This window comes from Rattus norvegicus, chromosome 10, assembly GCF_036323735.1.
Source record: "Rattus norvegicus strain BN/NHsdMcwi chromosome 10, GRCr8, whole genome shotgun sequence".
Lineage (NCBI taxonomy): Eukaryota > Metazoa > Chordata > Mammalia > Rodentia > Muridae > Rattus > Rattus norvegicus.
Genome location: NC_086028.1, coordinates 2,067,767 through 2,092,325, shown reverse-complemented (window position 1 = coordinate 2,092,325; position 24,559 = coordinate 2,067,767). Strand labels below are relative to the sequence as shown.

The following is a 24,559-nucleotide window of genomic DNA, read 5'->3' as shown; positions in this document are numbered from 1 at the left end:
AAGCGGTATCCTGGTTCAATGCCCTGGAGCTGGCAACTCAACATGACTAGGTTATAACACATCAAGCAATGTAGGTTTCCCCTTGTAATTCCTTAGCAATCAGACTTCTCTATAGAGGTTGTATTTATATAAAAATCTTTAATTTATTTATTTCAAGTAATTTTTCAAACTTTCAATGCAAAGTTTAAGTGAAATCTTCACTCTGAGATACAAAGGGTTAATGAATTACTAAGTCTCTGTCTCTCTCTTTCTGTCTCTGTCTCTTTCTCTCTCACACACCTATACACTCACCACCCCCCTCACACACCTATATACTTACCTCCCCCCACACTCTCACACTTTGGATGCTGTTTTAGGTAGGCCAAGGCTGATGAGCTCGCACTCTACATCTGCTATATACTACATCTACACCAGCACACACCAGCTTACTCCATATTCATGATGGTAGCACTTGGCATAGTTATACATGCTTTTATACTAAAGAACAGGACAATAAAGATTATCCATTATACAGTATGAGGGTACCTTACAAAATGCTTCCTTGAACAGTCTATTCCACATTTAAACAAAACACCAAGTAGTGCTCTCAGTCACCTAAGAAGACAGCCTCACGGGCATTCCATTGGACACCCTGCTCACAGAAAGGAGAACTCAGTTTCCAATGATCACAACAGGAAACAACACAGCTAGCCATCACTGTCTCTCAGCCTCAAGTTTTCTCTTTCTCTTTATTTTCTATGTGCAATTATCTATGCTTATGACAAAAACCTACCCTTGTTTTCCTAAATGTGACTCACGTGACAGAACTGGCCCAGTAAGCCTGGTCTGGGAGCCTGTCAGTCAGTGAGGTTAAGGCCACTGACCATCATAACCTTCCTTTTATCTTTTCTTCCTTTTGTTTTGATTTGATTGTTTTGGAGACAGGGTTTCTCTGTGTAGCCCAGCTGTCTTGGAACTCACTCTGTAGACCAGTCTGGTCTTGAACTAAAAAAAATCCACCTGTCTCTGTTTTCCAAGTGGTCAGATTCAAGGTGTGTACTATCACACACAGCCTGTATTAGCCTTTTGACAGCATGCCACCCCAAATCATGTCCAAGACTCCCACTTCTGTTGGCCAAAATAGCCTGAGCCTCTCAAGCCCTGTAAGAAGACTGGCTGGGTGTTGACCACAGAGTCTTGCCTCACCTGGATAGCAGTTACCTAGCATGGTGCCAGAGTCAAAGGACAAGGGACCTGGTTGAAGCCTTGACACACAGAAGCAGCACCTTGCTTTACCAGGGGTAGAAATAAGTCCCTTGTCTCTTTGAATGTCACAACTTGGATGTCAGGTAGATTTGCGGGCTCTCTCAGGGCCTTGCTGCTGATCAGAACACTTGGGTTTCCAGCCGTCGGATTTCCTTGACCACCAGATCAATGTTAATAATTGGGTTGAAGTACAGAGCCCAGTAAAATAAACAGTTGCAGACAAACTGAGGAATGAGCGGCCAGAACATGGCCATGAAAAGCCCCTGCGTCGATACTTTCCAAAAGTGGCTCCACATCCTCTGGGGCACTGTCCTGAAAAGAAAAAAGAGTGGTGGAGTGTGGGCTTGGATGAGCTGGTTACTGAAGGTCTGCCCCATCACCTGTTCCTACAACTGAGAGACACCAGTCTCCAGCTCCTAGTATGTGACCTCTAAGGATGGTCTCTGGGCACACTGGTACAGCCTCTGTTCTACCTGCTCTGTCACTCCTTTTCTTTCGGTTTTTCATGACAGGCTTCCTCTATGTAGCCCCAGCTGTTCTGGAACTCTAAAACAGGCTGGTCTCAAACTGACAGAGATCTACCTGCTTCTCTGCTTCTGTCTCCCAGTGAAAGGCATGTGCCATCACAACCTGGCAATGGCTCTTTTTTTCTTGAGACAAACTTTCATATAGCTCAAGCTATGTAACAAAGGGTGATCTTAAACTTCTCAGCCTTCTGCCTTTGCCTCTTGAAGGCTGGGATTTCAAACACGGGTCGCCATACCTTATCCACATGGTGTTGGGAATGAACCGCACAGGGACAAAGCCTAAGCACAAATGTCCACATTCTCTAATGAATAAAGGAGTCTGCTGAATAGAAACACCGGAGAGAGTTCTTACAACAATTTATAAGGCCAGGAATTGTGTGAGAGACACAATTGGCCATCAACGCGAAACAAGGTAGCAGCCTGTTTGTCTGCTGGAGCTGTCTTCCTGGAACAGTCTGAATTGCTCTGGAGGTGCCTGCAATTGTCTATCTGGGGCAATGTGTGCATTCCAGGCCCTCCCTTCTCTATTCTTCCTCTGTGATCTGAACTGGAGATATGTTTCATACCTTGAGCTTGGCCATGGAGAGCCTAGCACACTCCTGCAGTGTAACATGTCTGTGAGAGCACATGATTCAAGTTGGGCCAATCAGAGTAAAGGCTTGTTTCAAGTGTGATGGGAAAAGAAGTGCTTGCTTTTCACTAGCACTGCTAGGCCAAGCTCTGGGGCAAGCACACGCCATGAGATGGAAGAGCTGAGAGGAGCTGGGTAGGGTCCTGAAGGAGGCATTCCTGAGAAGAGTGTTTGGATGTCTGGGTCTGTGCTGCTTTGAATAGGTATGTCCACCACAGAGTCATGTGCTTGAGTACTTAGCCCATAGGGAGTAGCACTATTAGGAGGTGTGGCCTAGTTGGAGAAGTGTGTCACTGTGGGGCGGGCTTTGAGGTGGGGGCAGGTTAGCCTAGTGTGACATACAGTCTCCTTCTGCTGCCTGCAGACCAAGATGTAGAACTCAGTCCTTCTTCATCACCATGCTGGCTTGTGTGCTGCCATGCTTCCTGCCATGACAATAATGAACTAAAAAACCCCTGGAATTCTAAGCCAGTCCCACTTAAATGTGTCCTTTATAAGAGTTGCTATGGTCGGGGTTGGGGATTTAGCTCAGCGGTAGAGCACTTGCCTAGCAAGCGCAAGGCCCTGGGTTCGGTCCCCAGCTCCGAAAAAAAGAAAAGGAAAGAAAAACTTAAAAAAAAAAAAAAAAGAGTTGCTATGGTCATAATATCTCTTCACAGCAGTAAGGCCCTCACTGAGATAGGGTCCAAACATGCTTTCTACTCTGGGTAAGCATTTAAATTCTTTGTAGTAAGTCAATTAGGTAGGCTCCTATCACTTGCTACCAATAGATATACCTACAGACTGGGTAGCCCAATGTTCTCATCCTATATTTATCCAGAAACGTTACTGTCCCAAGTGCTGGCAAAACAGAATTAGAACACTATAAAACTCCGATGATATCTCTCTGGCCTTTACTATATTGCTCTTTTTTTATACTTGCTTTTCCTTTGATTACTCATCAATTAATAAAATCCTTCAATTAACCCCCACTTCAGAAATTATCTGGCTTACTTTTCAATGAGGGTGTGATATGGAAGCCAGTTGTACATGTGTGTAGCATTTGGCAGGCAGAGGCATGCTTGTTAAGTTTGAGACCAGCCATGGGCTACACACACACAAATTAGCACAGTGAGCCAAGTATAGTATAGTGGTGTACTCCTTTAGTCCTAGCATTTGTGACCTTGGTCTACTAGTGAGTAGCTAGACAGAGCTACAAAGCAGGACAAAATAAACATATATATACAAAATAATTTTATATACATACATAACAGAAACCTAAAAACTAAACAAAACCAAAGACCACAAAACGCCAAGAGGAATAGCACATGCCTATAGTTCTCCTGGGGCAGGAGAGAACCTGGCACACTGTAGGCCATGCCACTTTTGTGAAGGTCTGGGTGGTATAAGAAAGCAAACTGAGCAAGCGTGGTGAACAAGCCAGGAAGCAGCATTCCTCCACGGCCTCTGATTCAGTTCTTGTCCTGCCTTCCCCAGATGAACTACAAACAATAAGCTGAAATAAATCCTTTCTTCTAGAAACTGATTTTTTTTTTCAAAAAAGAGTTTCTATGTGTAACAGCACTAGTTGTCCTGAAACTCGATTTGTAGATCAGGCTGGACTTGAACTCCCAGATATCTGCAGGTCTCCGTTTCCCAGTTCTGAGATCCTAGTGCTGAGATTAAAAAAGTGCACCACCACACCAGCTTTCCTAAGTTGACTTTGATCAAAGTGTTTTATCATAGCATTAGGAACCTAAGACAGACCCCATCTCTAACAAAATAAAACAAAGAAACCAAAGAAAATCAAGAACAAAACCAAACCTCTATATGGAATGAAGACGCTTCCCAGACACAAATAACTTTCTTATTTGCTGTTTAAAGAATATTTCTCAAGTCAGAGCCTGAGGAGTCAAGGTAAAAATTTTTAAAACGACTTTATTTTAATTCATTTATTTTAGTTTTATGTATATGTATGTTTCTGCATATGAATGTAGTGTCCTCAGAGGCCAGAAGAGGATGTCAAATCCCCTGTGGTTGGAGTTACAGGCCATTGTTGATGGGGGTACTAGGGAACCCTCTTCCCATGCCAGATCTGAAAATATTTTAAAGGGGACCATCTTCATTGGTATTTCTTTATCACTCCCCAGTGCTCCAACCATCCCACAGTAAGGCACTTACTTCAGTTCGCTTCTTGACCAGATCCTCCAAAAAGAGAACAACTCCAGAACAGACAGCAGCATGGCATTGACGATGAGGAAGCGCGATGTCCAGTAGTGGACCTCCAGCCAGTCCCAGGCAAACTCTGCAATCAGCTGATACGGGAGAAAGGAGTACTTGATAAGGAATTCTCTCCACTGCTTCCACGTGGGCTCCCTCAGGTCCTTGAAGAAGAGCACACAACAGAGTCCCAATCAAAGAACTGATTTATACAAGTAATGTCAATAGGTGAGCTTTTATATTTGATTGTGGAAGATCAGAGGTAAAAATCTTTTTTTTTTTTTTTCTTTTTTTTTTTCTTTTTTTCAGAGCTGGGGACCGAACCCAGGGCCTTGCACTTGCTAGGCAAGCGCTCTACCGCTGAGCTAAATCCCCAACCCCTCAGAGGTAAAAATCTTAATAGGCCTGAATTATGAATAACAGGGTGAAATGAATGTAAGATTTCTGTTCTATTCCTTTGCACCTACATGGGAAGGTCAAAACATGCCTAGAATTGAGCATCTTAGCTGTGATAGAATGGTGATATGGTGGGTGGAAAAAAAAAAAGACCTAAATATGTACCTTGAAGAAGTAATTCCTTTAGAGTGTGTATAGTACAGTACACAGATAGTCCAACAGTAGGAAACAAAGGATATTACTCTAATGATCAATTAGATTCAGAGAAGCCATCCCAGCAAAAGGATTTCCATAGGGGTTGGAGATTGACATATGACATAGGGAAATAACTGGCCAGTGCCAGTAGTCATATCCTGGGCCATGGCTTACTACTGTGAGGCCTTAAGAGCAGATCCAAATCCTGCTTTGTAGCGGCCTACCTACTAACCTTCAAGGGTCCTGCCAAATCTCAAGGCCCATGCATCTAACCTCTTAGGGTGCTCTGTACCTACACTGATGTCTTTTATAACAAAATCAATGCTTTTTACAAAAAAATTTCAATATTAAAAGAGTCATCACTCTGGCTGAGTAGTACAGGAAATAAATCTGGCTTCCAGGAGAGCCCCTTTTCTTCTGTAGAGGACTTGCCCTGTAAAACTCATACAAAGGCTGATCTACTTTATCCAGTTTTGTACAACACCGAGGTTCGGACGAATTAGTTTTTTCCTACCAGAAGCTTGGTGAAGATGTCCTCGCCAAAGCTGTCTTCCTGCAAAGGGCAGATGGTGTGGATGAAGGGTAGAAAGGAGTCTGTGTAGTCAAACAAGTACAGGTATAGCAAGCCAAGTCTTGGTGAGCTCTTGAGGGCGTAGAGCAAGAACAGGGACCTGCCTGGGTTGACAGCCTGCAGAGAACAAGACAGACAAAGGACCATGGTATATATATTGTGGCCAGCTCTCCAGTTGCACTCCTTCAATGTCTCATGACCCTTGCCACCAGACTTTCATGTGTGGTACAGAGCTCATTTGTTAGGTTATACTGTAAAAAGCTATAGTCTTGCTGGGCATGGTTGTATACATCTCTAATATGTGCAAGAAGACTGAGAATCTGAGGCCAGCCTTGGTATCAAGACGAGTTCAAGGGTAAGCCACATAGCAAAAGAACATCTCAAAACCCAAGACGCTGGCTAGAGGTGAGAATGCACACCCTCAAACCCAGTTCCAGGAGATTCAATCCTTCTTCGGGCCTCTGAGGGCATTTGGCACACATGTGGTACATAGACATACAAGCAGGCCATATATCCAAACACATTACAAAAAAAAAAAAATTAGGCTAGGTAAGATAGCTTAGTGAATAACGGCACCTGTCGCCAAACCTGACAACCTGGGTTTGACCCCTGGCACCCATATAGTAGAAGAAAAGATTTTCTTCCAATATTTGCAGATTGTGAGACTTACACATGTGTGCCATGGCAGCTGCATGTGTATACACAGCTCTAAGAATAAATATGCAAATAAAACAGTATTATAAGACACACCTTGAGCTGGGCATGATGCTGAACATTTATCATCCTGGCACTTGTGGAGCAGAGGTAGGATCAAGACTAGCATCGGTTTCATTGATATTGACTCTACCCTGGGATCATCTCAAAACACCAAACCACCATCACCACCACCACCACCACCACCACCACCACCACCACCACCACCACCACCACCACCACCATCACCATCACTCAAATTGTACAAATTGTACAAATTTTCAACTAAGGAACTCCAGACCCATTCTTCAAAAATTATGGTAAATTTTGAAAAAGGTGAATTTTAGGAGTCAAGTATTATGCTTTTGCTCCCAGCACTTGGGGGGCAGAAGCAGATAAATCTCTGTGAGTTCAGAAAAGCCACTTTGAACTACGTAGTGAACTCTAGGACAGTCAAGGCTACATGGTGAGTCTCTATCTCAAGAGAAAGAAACAAACAAAAAAGAGTCAAGTCTGGTGAGGAAGGCATGTGATCCTGGTAGCTAGGAGCCCAAGACAGGAAGCTGCTGAGTTCTGGGCATGTCTAGATTTTTGCCTCAAGAAGAGACTTTTTTTTTTTTTTTCAGAGCTGGGGACCGAACCCAGGGCCTTGTGGTTGCTAAGCAAGCGCTCTACCACTGAGCTAAATCCTCAACCCCAAGAAGAGATTTCTATTTGCCTATCTGTTGATTGACTGACAAACCACCCAACTATCCATTGAGCTAGCAATTGAATATAGGCCCCTTTTGCATGCATGCTAGGCTTTATCACTAAGCTATCCCAGTCACCTTTTCTTATTAACAACACACAGTCACTTTCTCATTTTTAGTGAGTGTTTGTTTATCTGTGTCAGATATTTAACCTGTTGATAAGCTCTCTCTCTCTGTGTGTGTGTGTGTGTGTGTGTGTGTGTGTGTGTGTGTGTGGTTTATGTGCCTCACATTTGTGAAGGTGTTCTCCCTTGTGTGCGCAGACCAAAAGTTAACAATGGTGGCCTCTACTAATACCTGCTACTTTATTTTCTGTGACAGAGTCTCTCTCTCACTGTACCTAAACCCTGCCATTTTGGCTAGGCTGGCCAGCCAACAAGCTTCTGGGATCTGCCTGTTTCTGACCCATTAGAGCCTGGGTTACCCAGGTCGTTATGCTTTGCTTTTCCATGGATGCTGTGGATCTGAACTCATGTCCTTATGCTTACATACAAGCACTTTACTCACTGAGCCATCTCCCAGACACTTAGGCATGTTTGTTTGTCTTCCTTCCTCCCTCCCTTCCTTCCTTCCTTCTTCCCTTCCTTCCTTCCTTCCTTCCTTCCTTCCTTCCTTCCTTCCTTCCTCCCTCCCTCCCTCCCTCCCTCCCACCCTCCCTCCCTCCCTCCCACCCTCCCTCCCTCCCTCCCTTCCTTCCTTCCTTCCTTCCTTCCTTCCTTCCTTCTTCGAGTGTTTCTCTGTGTATCCCTGGTTGTCCTGGAACTAGTTCTGCAGACCAGGCTGGTCTCAATTCAGAGATCCACCTCCTCTGGATTAAAGACATGTGTCATCACCGCTCTGCTCCTTGGGTTATTTTTAATGTGCTCTATGGCTAATTACATTCACTTTTTTTCCCATCCAGACTTGGTGTTGCATGGCTGCAATCCCAGCACTCAGGAGACTGAGGTAGGAGGACTGTGAGTTCTTTTGAGTTGGACTACAAAGATAAACTATGTCTAAAAAACAAAACAACCCCACGCTCGCCAAGGCCAGTGCAGTTTCCATTGGGATGTTATTAATAAACTGTCCTCCTTTATGTTACACCGCTAATGGATGAAAGCTACCCAGTCATTCCATTTGCACCTCTTGAATGACAAACAAACATTTTTACTACATATTTAAGAGCTATGGGCTGGAGAGATGGCTCAGCGGTTAAGAGCACTGACTGCTCTTTCAGAGGTCCTGAGTTCAATTCCCAGCAACCACATGGTGGCTCACAACCATCTGTAATGGGATCTGATGCCCTCTTCTGATGTGTCTGAGAACAGTGACAGTGTATTTATATATAATAAATAAATCTTTAAAAAGAAGAGTTATATAGTTTCATCTTTCTTTTTTTTTTTTTTTTTTTTCGGAGCTGGGGACCGAACCCAGGGCCTTGCACTTCCTAGGTAAGCGCTCTACCACTGAGCTAAATCCCCAGCCCCCCTCATCTTTCTTTATAATGCCTCTTTCAACATGCATGCATGTCTATATTCCAAATAATTGCTTTTTACAGTTTCATCTTTTCTGTCTGTAAAGGAGAATCAACTGACACCATCACAATGAGGATCAAGTTATCTGATACAGTAAGATGAAGTTATGTATTATTTGTGAGCTGATAATTAGATACTTCTTCATATACTGTCAATGTATTGTAAATATGCTGAAGAATGAGAATATCTAAAGCAGCACCATTTGTTGTAACCATTAAAATCATCCAGTATTTACACCAATAAAGAAATGAGAGCCGTAAACTGAGTTCCAACCCTGCTAGCTCACTCAAGAGATAACTTTACTTTCTGAATGACATTTCTGATCCTACAACTAAACTGCTAGCACGTTAGAAAGCTCTTTCTGTGTCATTCTACCTAGCTAGTCTACTTTTCTCTTGAGCTCCCACAAACCCAAGATTTCTTTTCCTAGAATACTGTTTTACCTGAGTCCTGACAGTTTTTCTGTATTGTTCTGACATCTGACAAGCCCACAGAGAAAATTCTCTCTCTCCTACCAAGAGTTCCTTCCAAGCCAAAAGAAGAGAGCAAGCTCTATCAAAGGTCCAATTGCTTATGAAAGAACTCTCCAGCTCCCTTTACTCTCCACACAGCGGGGGTCTCCAAGCCACATCAGTAGGGGCTGACTCATTGCTCCTTTACAGTGGTGTTGCTCAAGGTCATTCAGTTGACTTTGCCTCAGGTCATAGAGCAAAGACTTAAGACCTTTCTCAAGCACTTGCCATAGCATAGGCAGGGACTTTCCATTCTTTAGCATTCTTATCTATGGAGGTTTGAAAGGCACACCCAAACTCCACCTCTTCAGGACATACCTAACTATATCTGACAAATACAGCATCTATGTAAGCTTTTATATTTTACTAATAATTAGGTTCTCTATGTACAACAATCATGTAACCTGTAACAGTAATAGTCAGAACAGAAAAGTTGTTACTATCAACAGGAATATCCATAAATTGTCACACATGTTCAGTAAAGGATTCATCAAAGAGATAAAGAATGAACTAGAGCACCAGGGAAAACCAGCTATTTGCAGAAGACTGTCCGTGGTTCTTGACTCTTACCTGTGGAACAATGTATCTAGTGGATATCATAGATTATGAACAGAAACCTGAGAGGCTTGTGAAGCACCTACTGTGGGACATGGTGCCTCTGGAGACTAGCAGTGCCTGCAGTTTCATTGTCTGCAGTGTTTTTTAAGTCACACACTGAACAGCAAGGTGATTGCTAGTGGTTTTCTACCACTCCCTCTCCCCAATCAAAACAAGAAACCACGAGTTTACCTTGTATTCCCAGAGATTCTGTGGTGGCTTCACACCCAGGGCTCTCACGCGCTCCAGCTCCATGAGGATGACTCTTCTGTGGCTACTGTTTTCTATGGTGTAAGGTGCCCTGGAAAATTCTTCTTCTGTCAAAGTTAAAAGTAACCTGCAGGGATGAGGGGTGGAGGCAGACACTGGGTTTTGCCTTACTGCACAGGGATGTAGGCTTGCTTGGTAAGGCTGAACATTAGTTTAATCAGACAGTTGTGCCAAGAGCAGTTTGTTTACTGCCTGCCAATTTCCAATTGGAAATATTTTCACAAACCATTGTCATTATTTAACTCTGCAGAGTTAAATACTATGGATCATGCCCATACTATGGATCAAAACCTGGCTTCAGAAATAAAGTGACTTGCTTTAGGCACATCAGGATGTTTGTTCTTAAGCCTCCAATCCATTACAGATTCCTACCGTCATATTACTTTATTTCTAAAAGGATGTATGTAGGAGAAAACCAGAAGGAAATCCAACTGAACACTTTATTACATTAAACGTGGTGGCTTTAGCTGTATTCAATACTGCACATCTGCAATACTAGTGACTTGGAAGGCTGAAGCAGAAGGATGTTCAGTCTGAGGCCAGCCTGGGCAACATATCAAGATCTCAACTTCAAACAAAACAGAAATGGTGGTTGTTCTGAGATACTGATTCAACTTAATAAGAGTTATAAACCCCTTATTTACTTTAGGGGCCGGAGATGATTCAGTAATTAAGAGGCCACTCTACCAGCAGACCTGGGTTCAATTCCCAAACTGATTTGGTGGCTACATTTGGTCTATAACTCCAGGTCCAGGAAATCTGAAGGCTCTCTTCTCAGCTCCACACGAACCAGGTATACTTATGATACAGAGACAAAAAATGGAGGCAACACACACACACACACACACACACACACACACACACACACACACACACACACAAATAAATTTAAAAATTCATTATGTATAAAAGTAAGAAAGAAAACAGAGAAAACAAAATGGAATGAAAATGCAAAGCAAAAAAATACCCAAAATCTATTTCTACAACAACCTATCCAACAATCTATTTCTACAGCTGTTATCACTGTTAAAACCACCCTTGTAGGTGAGAGATAGTTCTGTAGAAGAGGATATAAAAAGCTAAGTTCACTCCTATAATTATAACACGAGAGAATTGAACACTCAAGATCAGACTGGGATACACTGTTAAATCTGTCTCAAACAAACAAAGCAGCGAAGCTAAACCAAACAAAAAACCCCTAGAACCCAACAAAATATTTATATAACTATATAAACTAAACAGAAAGACACTAGGGCCAGGGAGGGTTTCAACAGTGGAGAGCAGCTCGTATGTTCAAAGCCCTTTGTAATTTCCAGCATGGCAACCTGGCAAGAAAACTCCTTCAGATTTGGAAAGACATGTGATAAGATTTTTTTTGAGACAGGGTGTGATGTATAACCCAGGTTGAACTTGAACTCTGACCCTCCTACCTATATCTTCTAAGTGCTGGGATAACTGTGTACCACCATGTTCAGTTATGTCTATTATGATATTAACAGCAATAATTTGTGAAGAGTAGCAACATTGTCATTCTTCTTTGTCTTCTTTTTGTTTGTTTGTTTGTTTTTTGAGACAGGGTTTCACTGTGTTGTCCTGATCTCAGTGTAGACCAGGCTGGCATTGAACTCAGATCTGCCTGCCTTTGCCTGAATGCTGGGATTAAAAGCGTGCACTCCTGCTGCCCAGCTAGTCTTTAAAAACAATAAATGTTACTTTCATAATGAGGAGTAAGATAGAAATTAACCGATTACTCAATGTGTTTGAAAAGTAAATACATATAGACCCTGGGATGTGGCCATTCCTCTCCAAGAAGAGTTCCCAAAATACATATCTACACAAAACCTTGTGAAAGGAATGACTTTAGCAGCACTCTTCAAAGAGCTCCAAATGATATCAAGTCAAATGCCCATCAAGACAAGAACTGGGGTTGGGGATTTAGCTCAGTGGTAGAGCGCTTACCTAGCAAGCGCAAGGCCCTGGGTTCGGTCCCCAGCTCTGAAAAAAAAAAAAAAAAAAAAAAAAAAAAGAGAGAGAGAGAGAGAGAGAAGAACTGACAATCTGGTCTACCTGTATGAAGAGTTTTTCAGAGACAGACTAAAGCACAGGTGATGTTACAACACTGTGAACCTTGAAATTAGCCTGAGTGAAAAAGCTGCACAAAAGGGGTCCATGTTGCATGATTATATGCAGGATCCACAGGCAAAGATAAATGGAATCTACTGAGGGAGAAGGAGTGAGAGTGGACCAGTAAGGAAAAGAGGGTCTGTTGGGGAGTCAGGAAATGACTGGAAATGGTTGTATATATCTGTGAAGACATTACAAACACATTCACTTCTGTAAGAAAAGGATTTGTGGCAGGTAGAATGTATCTCAATAAAGCCATCTACAAACAGTCTGGTGTGGACAGGATTTCCTTATGTCACCTTGTGGCCTGATAGTTGCCAGGCTGGCCTCAAACTCACAAGAGCTCTGCCTGCCTCTGAGATTAAAGGCCTGCCTGCACCACCACACTTACCCTGGTGTGACAGATTTTAATTCCTCACCTTCCATTTACTCTTTCAGATAAGAACCTGTCTCTGTACAGTGAGGCCCAAGGGCCTAGCTGTTCTAACCAGAGGACAACTTCTTCTGTCGTCCATTTGTCTACAGCCTTGTGCACCAGGAGGCCATGCTCAGACTCTCTGCTGCGCCAGTGATACACAAGCAGGATGACCTGAAAGGAGACAGGAGACCAGAGCGAAAAGGTCAGTTTCTAAGGATGTGAGGAGTCGAAGGGGCAGGGCAAGGAAGTGGCTGAGTCTGAGAAAAGACACCAAGTCTATTCAAGAAAGAAGGCACCCTGTGTCACAGAGAATGAGGACATAAGTCTCCAGGCTCATTTCTGCTCATGACTGTGCAAAGATCTGGAAAGGTTACATGACAAACAGTGTAGGATCAATTGTGTCCCTGACTTCACCAACTCATTTGCCTTTTCTAGGGGAAACCATTAAGATTTTCAGAAGACTGGACTTAAGCAGTCTTTACACTGGCAGTGACATATGTGCTCTTAAGAAGCCTACAACAGTGCAGATATGGTTTCTCAGTCTTGTTCTGCCTTTTTCCTGAGTTCTACAATGGGGGTTTCATCATGATGCCACTGGAGAGGTCAGGAAGAGTTAGGTTAAATAGGAGCAGAGCTAACACTTACCCAGACAAAGCCTATTATACAGGTTCTGTTTTCACCATGCAACACAATTCTAGTGACTACAAAGAGTTAGACCTGGTCACACTATCAACTGTTTAAAGTGATGCTAGAACTGACTTCAGAAGCAACTGGGGGTTGGTGCAGGGTGTAGATTAAACAGCCAAACTTACTGCCACACCAGTTAAAGCTGTGAGTACGCCGGAGAAGAATCCCCCTCCTCTCTGCTGATTCACTCTCCCTGTGCTGGGAGCTAAGGGATTTTGATCATTCCCATATTTCTGAAAGGCTGCAAGACTTTGGACTACATCATTATTCTGCTGAATGTCTTCAACTCGCATTTTAATGGCATCAGGAAATAACTTTTCAATGGCGTCCCTGTGGAGAGGAGAGAAACCACAGGATAGGTAAAGAGCAATAAAGAGTTCTACAAAAAAGCAAAAATTAACAACAACCTATGTGTCCACCACTAAGGAAACAGTCAAATGAAATATTCAGACCCAAGTCTTTTCCCTGAAAGGACTAAACCCAAGGCCTCATATGTGGCAGCGAAGTGCTTTACCACCCTGCCCTTGATAGTGCCAGGTGTGGTACACACACCTTTAATCCTAACACTCCAAGGGCAGAGCTCTGTGAGTTCCCAGCTAGCCTGATCTACATAGACAGTTCCAGGCTAGCCTGGATGGCATAGTGAGATTGACTCAATAAAATGACTTACAATGATTACGTTCACATATGTGTCCAATGAGTGAGCATGGTCATGCACGTGTGGAGGTTAGATGACAACTTTCAGGAGTCTGTTATCCTCTACCATCAAACTCTGGTCATCATGCTTGAGTGGCAAGTACTATGACCTGCTGAGCCTAGAATATTGAACTCTTATGGTAGAATACCACATATTCTTATAAATGTACTGGCCCACTGAGTGTCAAGTTAGATAACTGCATGACAACAGTGATATTCCAATACACACTGATGTGAGAAAATACTAGCATTTTTCTGTCAGCACATATATTGAAAAGTATTTTTGAAAGGTCTCATGTAGCCCAGGGTGGCCTTGATTTCCTCAGACAGCAAGGATAACTGAGCTCTGAGCTCCTGGATCCTCTTCCTGCACCAGCATGCCCTGCTTCAATTGCATTCTTTTGTGCTACGAATTTACTTACTTCATACGTGGGTGTGTGCCTGAGTACACGCATGGGTGACATATTTCCAGAGTGCACGTGTGCCTGAGTGTATGTATGGGCACCACTCCTGGAGCTAAAATTACAGGCACTACCATGTGGGTGCTGGGAGTTGAACCCAGATCCTCTGTAGGAGTCGTATGCACTTAACTCCTGAGTTCTCTCTCCAGACCTCTTCAAAAGTTTTAAAAATCTGAACAAAATCACAACTAAGTCATAACTGAAGTTACTCAGCAGAAAAAGGAAAGATCCTAAGGTAAGAGAGAAGAGATTGCTAGCTTGATTACTAATTCTGACTTTTAAAAATGATATAAACAATAAACTAGATGTGGCTGTTATTGCCAGTGGTCCCAGCATTAGGGAAGCCAAATAGGGTGAATACTGTGGTTTTGAGTCTAGCCTGGGCCACAAAATGAGACCCTGTTTCAAAAACCCAATGAAATTAAAAGTATATGAATGTATATATCTGTATGTACAGTTTATGTTACATAGAAATTCACTTACAGAAATAGAAAATAAAATCCAATTGGAAAAGTATTCTATATAGTTATTTTTTTGACAGAAGTGCTATTTCCTTCTTTTATAAAAAAAATCTAGGTTTTTTTTTTTAATTTTACAAATGAATATTGGTAATTTACATCATTTCCCCTTTTCCCTCTCCTCTAATTCTTCCCTGTAAAATTAATGACTTTATTAGTGTTTTATATATAAAACCCACTGAGTCCACTTGGTGCTGCTCAAATATATGTGTCCAGTGCTGACCACTTAGAATTGGATGAGCTTGTCCCTGGGGAACACTGATTCTCTTTCTCTCAGCAGTCACGGACTGCTTGTAGTTCTTGATTTAGAGGTAGGATTTGAAAGTTGCCATGTCAACTGTCAACTGGTGGTGTGTTCATTCAGGTCTTATTAATGCAAACATTTTTCAGATTTCAGGTTGTAGCTTCCTTGTTATATCTCGAAAGTACCTCATATGAAGCATCTTGGTCTTTCATCTCTGGCTCTAACGATCTTTCCATGATTTGCCCTGAGCCTTAGGACAGGGTTATGTTATAATCAACTGGGGCTAAGTGCCCACTGTCATTTACCCTCTGCATAAGTCCACCAGCTTTAGACCCTGTAGTAGGATCTGTTGGCTATAAAAAAAAATTTTTTAAAAAGCTTCTTTTTTTCTTTATTTTTATTTTTCCCCTCAAGATAGGGTTTTTCTGTGTAGCCCTGCTGTCCTGGAGCTCACTCTATAGCCCAGGCTGGCCTAGTGTATGAGCTCTCAGAACCAAGCTAAGTATGGGGACGCCTAGGCCTAGTTCTAAAACTCTTTCTATTACATTACTTATTTTGTGTATGTGTTTATGGATGTGTTGACTTTGGGGAAACCTTCCTTTTTTTTCTCTCCATGGAACATGCTGGAAGTTGGAGGACAACTTTCTACCCTGTGGAAGGAGGAGATTAGACTTTGGTGGCCAGGTCTGGCAGTGTGTTAACCTACAGAGCTATCTTGCTGGCCCCGTAGGGCTCTTTGGTAAAGTAAAGCAGATAGTTATAAGCAATGCTGGGTTGAAGGGTTGGAGGACCTTTTGGGTATTCTAATGATCTGAGAGAGGTTAGGCACATTGCTAAGGTAAGAAGAAGAAAAAGAATGAGATCCTCAAAAGGCACTGGGCATGGTAGCACATGACTGATCCCATAAGACGTAGGCAGATCTCTGTGAACTCTAAGCTATATAGTGAGACCCTGTCTCAAAAAAAAAAAAAAAAAAAAAAAAAGGAACAAACCACACACACACACACACACACACACACACACACACACACACACACCACACCACACCACACCACACCACACAACACCACACCAAAACCAACAAACAAAAACTAGGAAGAGCTGAAGAGGTTCTGTGTTAAGAGTGTTGCTGCTCTTACAGAGGAACCAAGTTTGATTCCCAGAATCCACATGATGGCTCACAACCAGAACTCCAGTTCCAGGGCACCCAGTACCTTCGTCTGACTTTCTCAGGCACAAATAAGACGCACATTTGTAAACGCAGGTAAAAATCATAGATACAAATAAAAAGAAACCAGAACCAGTAAAACAAAAACTGGAAAAGCTCTACGCATGGGAGCATGAAAGAACCAGCCATCTGAAAGGGTTTGTGGCTGGTTGTGAAAGAAACTTTACCAGGTGATGACAGACATAGGTTTTACTTACAGATTATGAAAGTCAGCATCTAATTGTACAGTTTTATCATTTTCTTCTAAGTATAAACCAAGAAGAAGTGCTCTGGAATAGGGGATTGTAAGCAACAGTCATAACCAGAAATGTATGTCTGTTTCTTCCTGTGGAACAAAACGGTCAGCTGTGCATGTCAGCCTGTCCCTAAAATCCTAGCATTTAGAAGGCCGAGGCAAGAGGCGGTGTGAGTCTGAAGCCACCCTGAGTTGAGTGAGACTCGTTCCTAAAACTCTAAGTGGGTTCAAGAGTCAATAGGAAAGGTAGTGGAGTGGAACTCAGGAGGCAGGCAGATAGGTCTGTGAATTCAAGGCCAGCCTAATCTACCCAGCAGGTCCATGCCAGCCCGACATGGTGCAGTGAGACCTTGTCTAAAAAAATAAATAAAACAGGACAGATGACAACCAGGACTTGTAAGAAAGGGAATCTGGTGTTTTGGTTCCAAGCTCTGCCCCAAGTCTGCTTCTTCATAACAGCAGTTCCCACAGAGAACCACACTGCACATCCATGCTGTCAAAGGACCCAATGTTACCTGAGGAGAATGTTGACTTTGGGAAAACCTTCCCATTTTTCTCTGCATTCTGGACACTCTGTTTTCTTTGAAGACATCCACCATAATGCTAAGCAGTGCCGGCAGAAGCTGTGGCCACAGTTCAAGGTGGTGGGGTTAACCAGGGTGTCGTAACAGCAGTGGCAGGAGAACTCACTCACAGAAATCTGAGGGCCACTGCTTCTGACAGGATGATCTTCTTCCTGCCCTCTCATGCTCAGGTCATTTTTCTGAGGCTCCTCCATCTCTCAGCAAATTCAGGGATCCATACATATAGACACTTTCAAACTCGGGATACTGCTATAGTGCATCGTAGTCTGTGGGAGTGGAGGGAGAGAGCAATAAAACAGGATGAACAGTAGCTGTAAGATTACTGTCATTTCATTCAAGGTTTTTTTTTCTCTTTTTCTTTTTAAGGGGTATATGTGTGGGGGAGAGGTGAGTAATATAGTCCAGGCTGGCTCAAATTCTAGACCCTCCTGCATCAAGCTCCTAGTAGTCAAGAACAAAGATGTGTGCACCATACCTTGTTTCTGTGAAGCTGTGAATTGAGCCAGGGCTTCATACACGCTAGACAGAACTCTACCAACTAAGCTGTATCTGAAAATGATAAGGTATAAAACAGTACCCCACACCCACAAGAGGAGGGCAATAGGCACATATTTCTGGTGGTAAGGTAAGTTTCTCAGTCTTGCCATTGTCATCCACACTGGCCACAAAGACAAGAGCTTAGGCATGATGTTTGAAGACACCATATTAACAGACAGTGTACACTTGTTCAGGAGTTGAGGAGGGTCACAGCACTTTAATTTGAAACTAGCATGAGAGCATACAAAGATCACGTCAAAACAATAAAAGCTAACTATGGGGCTGAAGAGATGGCTCAGCAGCTAAGAGCACTGACCGCTCTTCCAGAGGTCCTGAGTTCAATTCCCATCAACCACATGGTGGCTCACAACCATCTATAATGGGATCTGATGCCCTCTACTGGTGTGTCTGAAGACAACTACACAGTGTATTAAATAATTAAAAAAAAAAGCTAACTATGGTAGCTTACACCTGTAGAACCAAGGAGGCTGAGGCAAGCAACTAACTCCAGAGGGTTAAAGTTATGTTTTAAGTTTAAATTACTTAAGAGAGCTATAAAATAAAATGTCTTAAACCCGTAAGATCCACTTGACCAAGGATAGATAACTTCCTAGAATGCCGAGGGCTGTTCTTCAAGTAGATAACAAGCCAACTGTTTTCACTCCTGTAAACAAGGTTGGTTGCCCCAACTGCACAGGATGTGTGATCAACTGCTTGATCACACATAGGCAGGAGGCACAGAGGCAGGAAGTACATCACGAAGTATGCTTGCTTTGATTGGGCAAGTGCAAGAAGTATGTGGCTGTGTGGGACTTGCCTTTATAGCACTGGGACTAATGTGTAATTCACAGTCATTCTCTGGGAATCCCAGGTGTGGACATGGCTAGTGTCCATCATCCTGGCCAGTACTGAATAAAGCTTGCTTAAATTTTGGCTCAAAAATTGTGGCAGTGGTCTTATTCTTGCCCAGTAGGATTAACACAGCCTAGGCAATATAGTGGGTACCAAGCTAGACAGGGCCACATAGCAAAATTTTTACTCCAGAAAACCATAACATGCAAATAAAACACAAAAAATGAACACAGGCCCCAGTGTGCAGCTCAGCCTTCTCAGTGTGACACACTAGTATATGATAAGTACATTACAAGCATTTTTGTTTTGGTTTTGCACTGCTGAAGATCAAAACCTTGTCTATACTAGGCAGGTATTCTAGTACTGAGTTACATCCTCAGCCCAGGACACCATCACTCTCTGAGCATCTCTTAAAAGCTAGGTGCTAAGCCAGGCCCTTAGATAAAAGACCATCACATCTGAATTCAGCTAGGGGCAGGATACAGGCCATCTAAGTGAGAGCTAGCTAGGCCTGCTTCGGGCACTGTTTTGTATTTTTGCCAAAACCAGCAGTGACAGACAGGGCTGTGATCTGCTATGGTGTTTCCTATACCAGGTTAATGAAGCTGGAAGATGGCTGCTGAGAGCACATGACAATTTCAGGTGCAGTGAAGTCAGTGAAGCTGAGTTCTCCATGACAAATCTCTTTGTGAATGGGGCTGGGCTGAGAAGAATTATGGACAAGTCACAAAGATGTCTTGCTTACTGCTCTGTTGCTCTGTTAGAACACCACGACTGAGATAACTTAAAAGAGAAGGAAGGGGGTTTGGCTTATGCTTCCAGAGGGCTGAGTGTTCATCAAGGTAGGAAAGTGCGCCAACACAGCAGGCATGGTCGGATGAGGATGCCGAGAGCTCACACCTCACATGCTGAGCACAGGCACAAAACAGCTAAGTAGAAATGATTCAATCTTTAAATTCTTAAAGTCTGCCCCCAAGGAGATACACTTTCTCTAACAAAGCCACACCTCTTAAACCTACCTGTCTTATTTAGGGTTTTACTGTCGTGAACAGACACCATGACCAAGGCAAGTCTTATAAGAACAACATTTAATTGGGGCTGTCTTATGGTTCAGAGATTCAGTCCAGGCAGACATGGTACAGGCAGAGCTGAGAGTTCTACATCTTCATCTGAAGGCTGCTAGTGGAAAACTGACTTTCAGGCAGCTAGGATAAGGGTCTTAAAGTCCACATTTACAGTGACACACTTCACATTTACATGGCCACACCTTCTAATAGTGCCACTCCTGGGGTTTAGCATATACAAACCATACACTACCCAAATAGCTCTCTACTAACTAGGACCAATTTAAATGCCCAAGACTCTGGGAGACATTTATCATTCAAAGCACCATACAGGGTATTAATGCTTTGCTTTAAGAAGGCAGAAAACGAAATATAAGGATCAGGGATTAGTGCTGTGGGACCATGAAGAATATATAGAATGTTAAGAAAATAAGTTAAAAATTAAGGGGAAGGGGAGGCAGTGCTTGTCATGGAAGCATAGATGCCTGAGTTTGAAGCCTCAGCAGCCATGGAAATTCAGGCAAGGGTAGTGTGTGCTTATAATCCCACTACCAAGGAACCAAAGGCAGGGAGATCCATGGGGTTCACTGGCCAATTAGTCTAGCTGAACTGATTTGTAAATATGTCTCTGTGTCAAAAAATTAAGTGACACCTTTAATTCCAGTACGTGTAAGCAGGCAGTTGGGTACCTGTGAGTTGGCTAGCCATGGCTATACAGCTATACAGTGAGATACTGTCCCTGTCTCAGGGAGCAAAAAGTTGGGGTGCATTAGGGAAGACATTCAACACTGACTTCTTCTTTACACAATGCACACTGTGGGGACGGAGGCTTGCCTTCCCATATCACACTTATTCCAACCAAAGAAGGTACCTGTGGTAAATTGAGTAAGAATGGTACCATGCTGCTGGGCTATGTGGCACAGAACTTTAATCCCAGCATTTGAGTGGCAGAGGCAAATGTATCTCTCAGTTTGAGGCAAGCCTGGTGGAAGAGGGCCAGGGCTACACAGAGAAACTATATTGGGGGAGGAGGAGTTGGGAAGGCAGGAGAGGAGAGGGATGATATGACCGAAAAAAAAACAAAAACAAAAACAAAAACAAAAAAAGGAGGTGCGGCCTTGTTGAAGGTGTATCACTGAGGGTTGGCTTCAAGGCTTTGAAAACCCAGCCATTTAGGCTCTCTTTCTGCCCAGGGATCAGGATGTAGCTCTTAACTACTGCAAAAGTGCCAGCATGCTCCCTGTCATGATGATAATGGACTAAACCTCTGACGCTGTAAGCAAGTGGCTCCAGATCAAATGCTTTCTTTCATGAAGTTGGAGTGTTCATGGTGTCTCTTCACAACAATAGAATACTGAGTAAGATAGTGGAGTCTTAGAAATATATATACACACACTGAAGTTTAGAGAAGTAGCCTTTGAAGTAATGAGAAGACTCCCAGAAGGGTCTATACGTAGTAAGCAGCTGGAGTGGTGAAATTGTAACTGGCAATGAGAATGAGGCTAAAAGCATAGACTTCAGAGCCATTTGCAGAGAAATTAATGTACTATTGAAGTTAATTTCTAAAAACTCAGCCTTCTAGGTTGCTGCACCAGCAAGACAGCAACGCATAGCTAAGGTGACTACTGCCACTCCTGACAGCCTCAGTTTGATCCCTGGGAGAAATCATTCCCCCATGTCGGCCTCTGACACCACTCATGGTCTGTGCCACTGGCTCTCCTTCCCTTCACCCAATGAAAGCAATGCAAATTAAAAACGGGCCAGTGGCAATGCATGCCTCCAATCCTTTAAGCATTCTGGAGATAGGGCCAGGTGGATTTCTGTGAGTTCAAGGCCAGTCTGCTCTACAAGTATTAGGATAGCCAAGGCCATTCAGAGAAACCCTGTTTCAAAAAACCAAAACAAAAAGGTCAAAACAACTGATATACCTACTTCAATTGAGGAAAAAAAAAACACCCACAAGATATTAAAGGTATATTTGATAAATCATTACATAAGGCTGGGCTCAGTAACTGTCTTGTAAAACTTCCTTCTAGGGAGTTAACCCCCCCCCCCAAGCAGTTAAGAGCACTGAGGTCCTGAGTTCAAATCCCAGCAACTACAAGGTGGCTCACAACCATCTGTAATGAGATCTGATGCCCTCTTCTGGTGTGTCTGAAGACAGCTACAGTGTACTCATGTACATTAAATTAAAAAAAAAAAAAAACCCACTCCTCCTTCTAACAAACAAGAAGCTGCACGGGTCAGGTGTAGTTGCACTATATCCAGGACTGTTATATAGAGAAAGCCTTCTTGAAAACAAAAGGTGGGCCAGGAGAAGGGGGGTGCGGGGGCTGGAGAGACAGCTCAGTGGTTAAGAGCACTGATCTTCCTGAGGTCCTGAGTTCAATTCCCATCAACCACATGGGGGCTCACAACCATCTATAATGGAATCTGATGCCCTCTTCTGGTGTGTCTAAAGACAGCTACAATGTACTCATATACATTAAATAAATCTTTTTTAAAAAAAGAAAGAAAACACACAAACAAAAATCCAAATCTTTACAAACTGAGAAACCATGCCTGAAAACAGAACCTAGGTCACATTAGGTTGCCACAGACAAGCAATCCTGGAAACTACCAGAAAGGGACAAGCCTCAGTTCAGGCTCTTCTCTGCTCCTCCTATCTGCATAAACTAGAGTTATTTCCCTAAGTAAGAAGCAGTGCTTTTAGATAAATGACAAAATTTAGTTGTGGCACTCGAGTTTGCTTAGGCTTTGGTATACACATCCTGCTGCTGTGGTATTGTGTAAAAGGCCTTTTAGAAGCCCCTGCGCCTGAGGATGTTTACAGGAATGTGGCCAGTTGGGGCGGGCAGCTTGGATTGTTGAGAGCTGCTTTTCTTTTAACTTTTTTTTTTTTTCTTTTTTTCGGAGCTGGGGACCGAACCCAGGGCCTTGTGCTTGCTAGGCAAGCGCTCTACCACTGAGCCAAATCCCCAACCCCTGAGAGCTGCTTTTCAACGAAGCCTCCTTAAAAGGCAAGTTGGCCACCTTCCTCTTCGCTTGTCTTTCTTTCACATCAGAGGCCCTGAAGACTTGAGGGGACATGAGCAAGGCTAGGCTTAGGGAAATCTTTCTACTCCTGTTCATAGGAGATCCTGCTGAACAAACTACACGTTAATTACCTAGTTCAAAACCAATGGGAATATACATCAGAGTATGCAAAAGTTACAGCTGCCTGGCCCCCAGGAATACAGAGGAACAAAACTCCACAAGTCTGCACAGGAGCTGAGTCATTCTGAATGAACAGTAGGGTCCTCTACTGGAGCCTAAAGAGGCAAACTAGGTCTGATCTCCATGCCCTGCCCTGGAATGGCCACTTGCTGCATAGCAGCTTCTGGTTACTGTTAGGTTCTCAGGAATGATCACCACCAAAACAAGGTTAAAGATTAGTATCCTACTTTGGAAGCAGGTTAGAATGACAAAGCATTAGGGCCAAGCAGCAACCATTTCCTGTCCTTCATTGGCTTTTGTCAGTGTCCACCAACTGTTGAAGCAATGTCTGGTGCAGCAGGCTGGCTATTTTCTCCAGCCTCTCCTGTCTTTCTTTTTAGATTTGTTTTATGTATGTGAGTGCACTGTAGCTGTCTTCAGACACACCAGAAGAGGGCATGAGATCCCATTACAGATGGTTGTGAGCCCCTATGTGGTTGCTGGGAATTGAACTCAGCACCTTAGGAAGAACACTGACTCAGTGCTCTTAACCCCTGAGCCACTTCTTTAGCCCCTCCCTCCTCTGTTTAATGCTGTTAGTCCCCAGCTCTCAGTTTCTGTCCTTAATGGGATGCCTTGAAATTGTGTACATAGTTGTTTTTAGGCTAACTAACTTTGGAATAGTCAACTTTTGAAGTTCTGATTAAGTTTTTTCATGGTGGTTTGCTATCAGGCTGAGAAAGTGGTAGCTTAGGTCTTTCACACATTTTTTTTTTCTTTTCTTTTTTTCGGAGCTGGGGACTGAACCCAAGACCTTGTGCTTGCTAGGCAAGTGCTCTACCACTGAGCTAAATCCCCAACCCCTCACACATTTTTCTAGTTACAATTCCACTTTGCTTTAGGGTGGGAGGCTACAGAAACCTGTTTGTGTATGAAACACTGGGGATAATCTGAGTTACATGGACCACAAAAAAGTTTAAAAGAGTAGCCTCTGATAACTTGGGCCCTTCCAAGATATCAGTAAACCATATTTTTTAAAATTTGTGACAGGTCTTATACTGTTAACCCAAGCTAGGATTGAATTTACCAGTTCTGGTGCTGCTATTAGAGGGAGGCAGCACCATGTCTACCTCAATCTGATCTTCCCACCCCTCAAGCCATAGTTAACGTGACGTACAGTTATTTGAAAATCTGTGAAAGAAAAAGACTGCTAGGATGCACACAATGTCCCCAATGATGCTTTGCTTTCAAAGAACCTGAGATAAATAAGTCTGTCCATTCCTCTTGAAGGCTGTCTTGTCTGGTCTGGTCCTCACCAACACACTTATTTGGAGGGCTACTTACCACCAGTAGCACTGCTGTTACCTGTTGGCTTGGTCAGTTGCTCATATAGTAAAATCATCACCACTCAGTCAATTAGCAATGTTGTGAAAGCTAAAGTTAGGTTTTAATTACTGTGCCTAAGAGATCCATTGAGGGCTGGAGAGATGTCTAAGCAGTTAAGAGTAGTGTCTGCTAACCATCAAGTGATGGCAGTCTCATCTCCTCCTAGTTGTAGATTATAGGCCTTGCCATCTTGACCAACTTTTAAAAATTATTTTATGTTTATGAATACAC

At 43.0% G+C, this 24,559-nt stretch overlaps 1 protein-coding gene across 3 annotated transcripts in view; it reads right to left on the bottom strand.

Moving 5' to 3' along the window:
- Nucleotides 1-118: 118 nt before the first annotated feature.
- The window catches only part of Bfar (bifunctional apoptosis regulator), a 33,019-nt gene continuing 8,578 nt past the window's right edge, over nt 119-24,559 (bottom strand). For 2 of the 3 annotated variants that reach the window (NM_001013125.2, XM_063269266.1), the window contains 7 exons: nt 17,226-17,560; nt 13,454-13,658; nt 12,643-12,812; nt 10,022-10,166; nt 5,708-5,881; nt 4,564-4,766; nt 119-1,557 (listed from right to left, as the gene is read on the bottom strand). In NM_001013125.2, coding sequence (NP_001013143.1) covers nt 1,365-1,557; nt 4,564-4,766; nt 5,708-5,881; nt 10,022-10,166; nt 12,643-12,812; nt 13,454-13,658; nt 17,226-17,488 — 1,353 coding nt within the window. In that variant the 5' untranslated portion in view covers nt 17,489-17,560 and the 3' untranslated portion in view covers nt 119-1,364. The remainder of the gene's footprint in view (nt 1,558-4,563; nt 4,767-5,707; nt 5,882-10,021; nt 10,167-12,642; nt 12,813-13,453; nt 13,659-17,225; nt 17,561-24,559) is intronic. The other variant, XM_039086234.2, reaches the window with a different exon arrangement.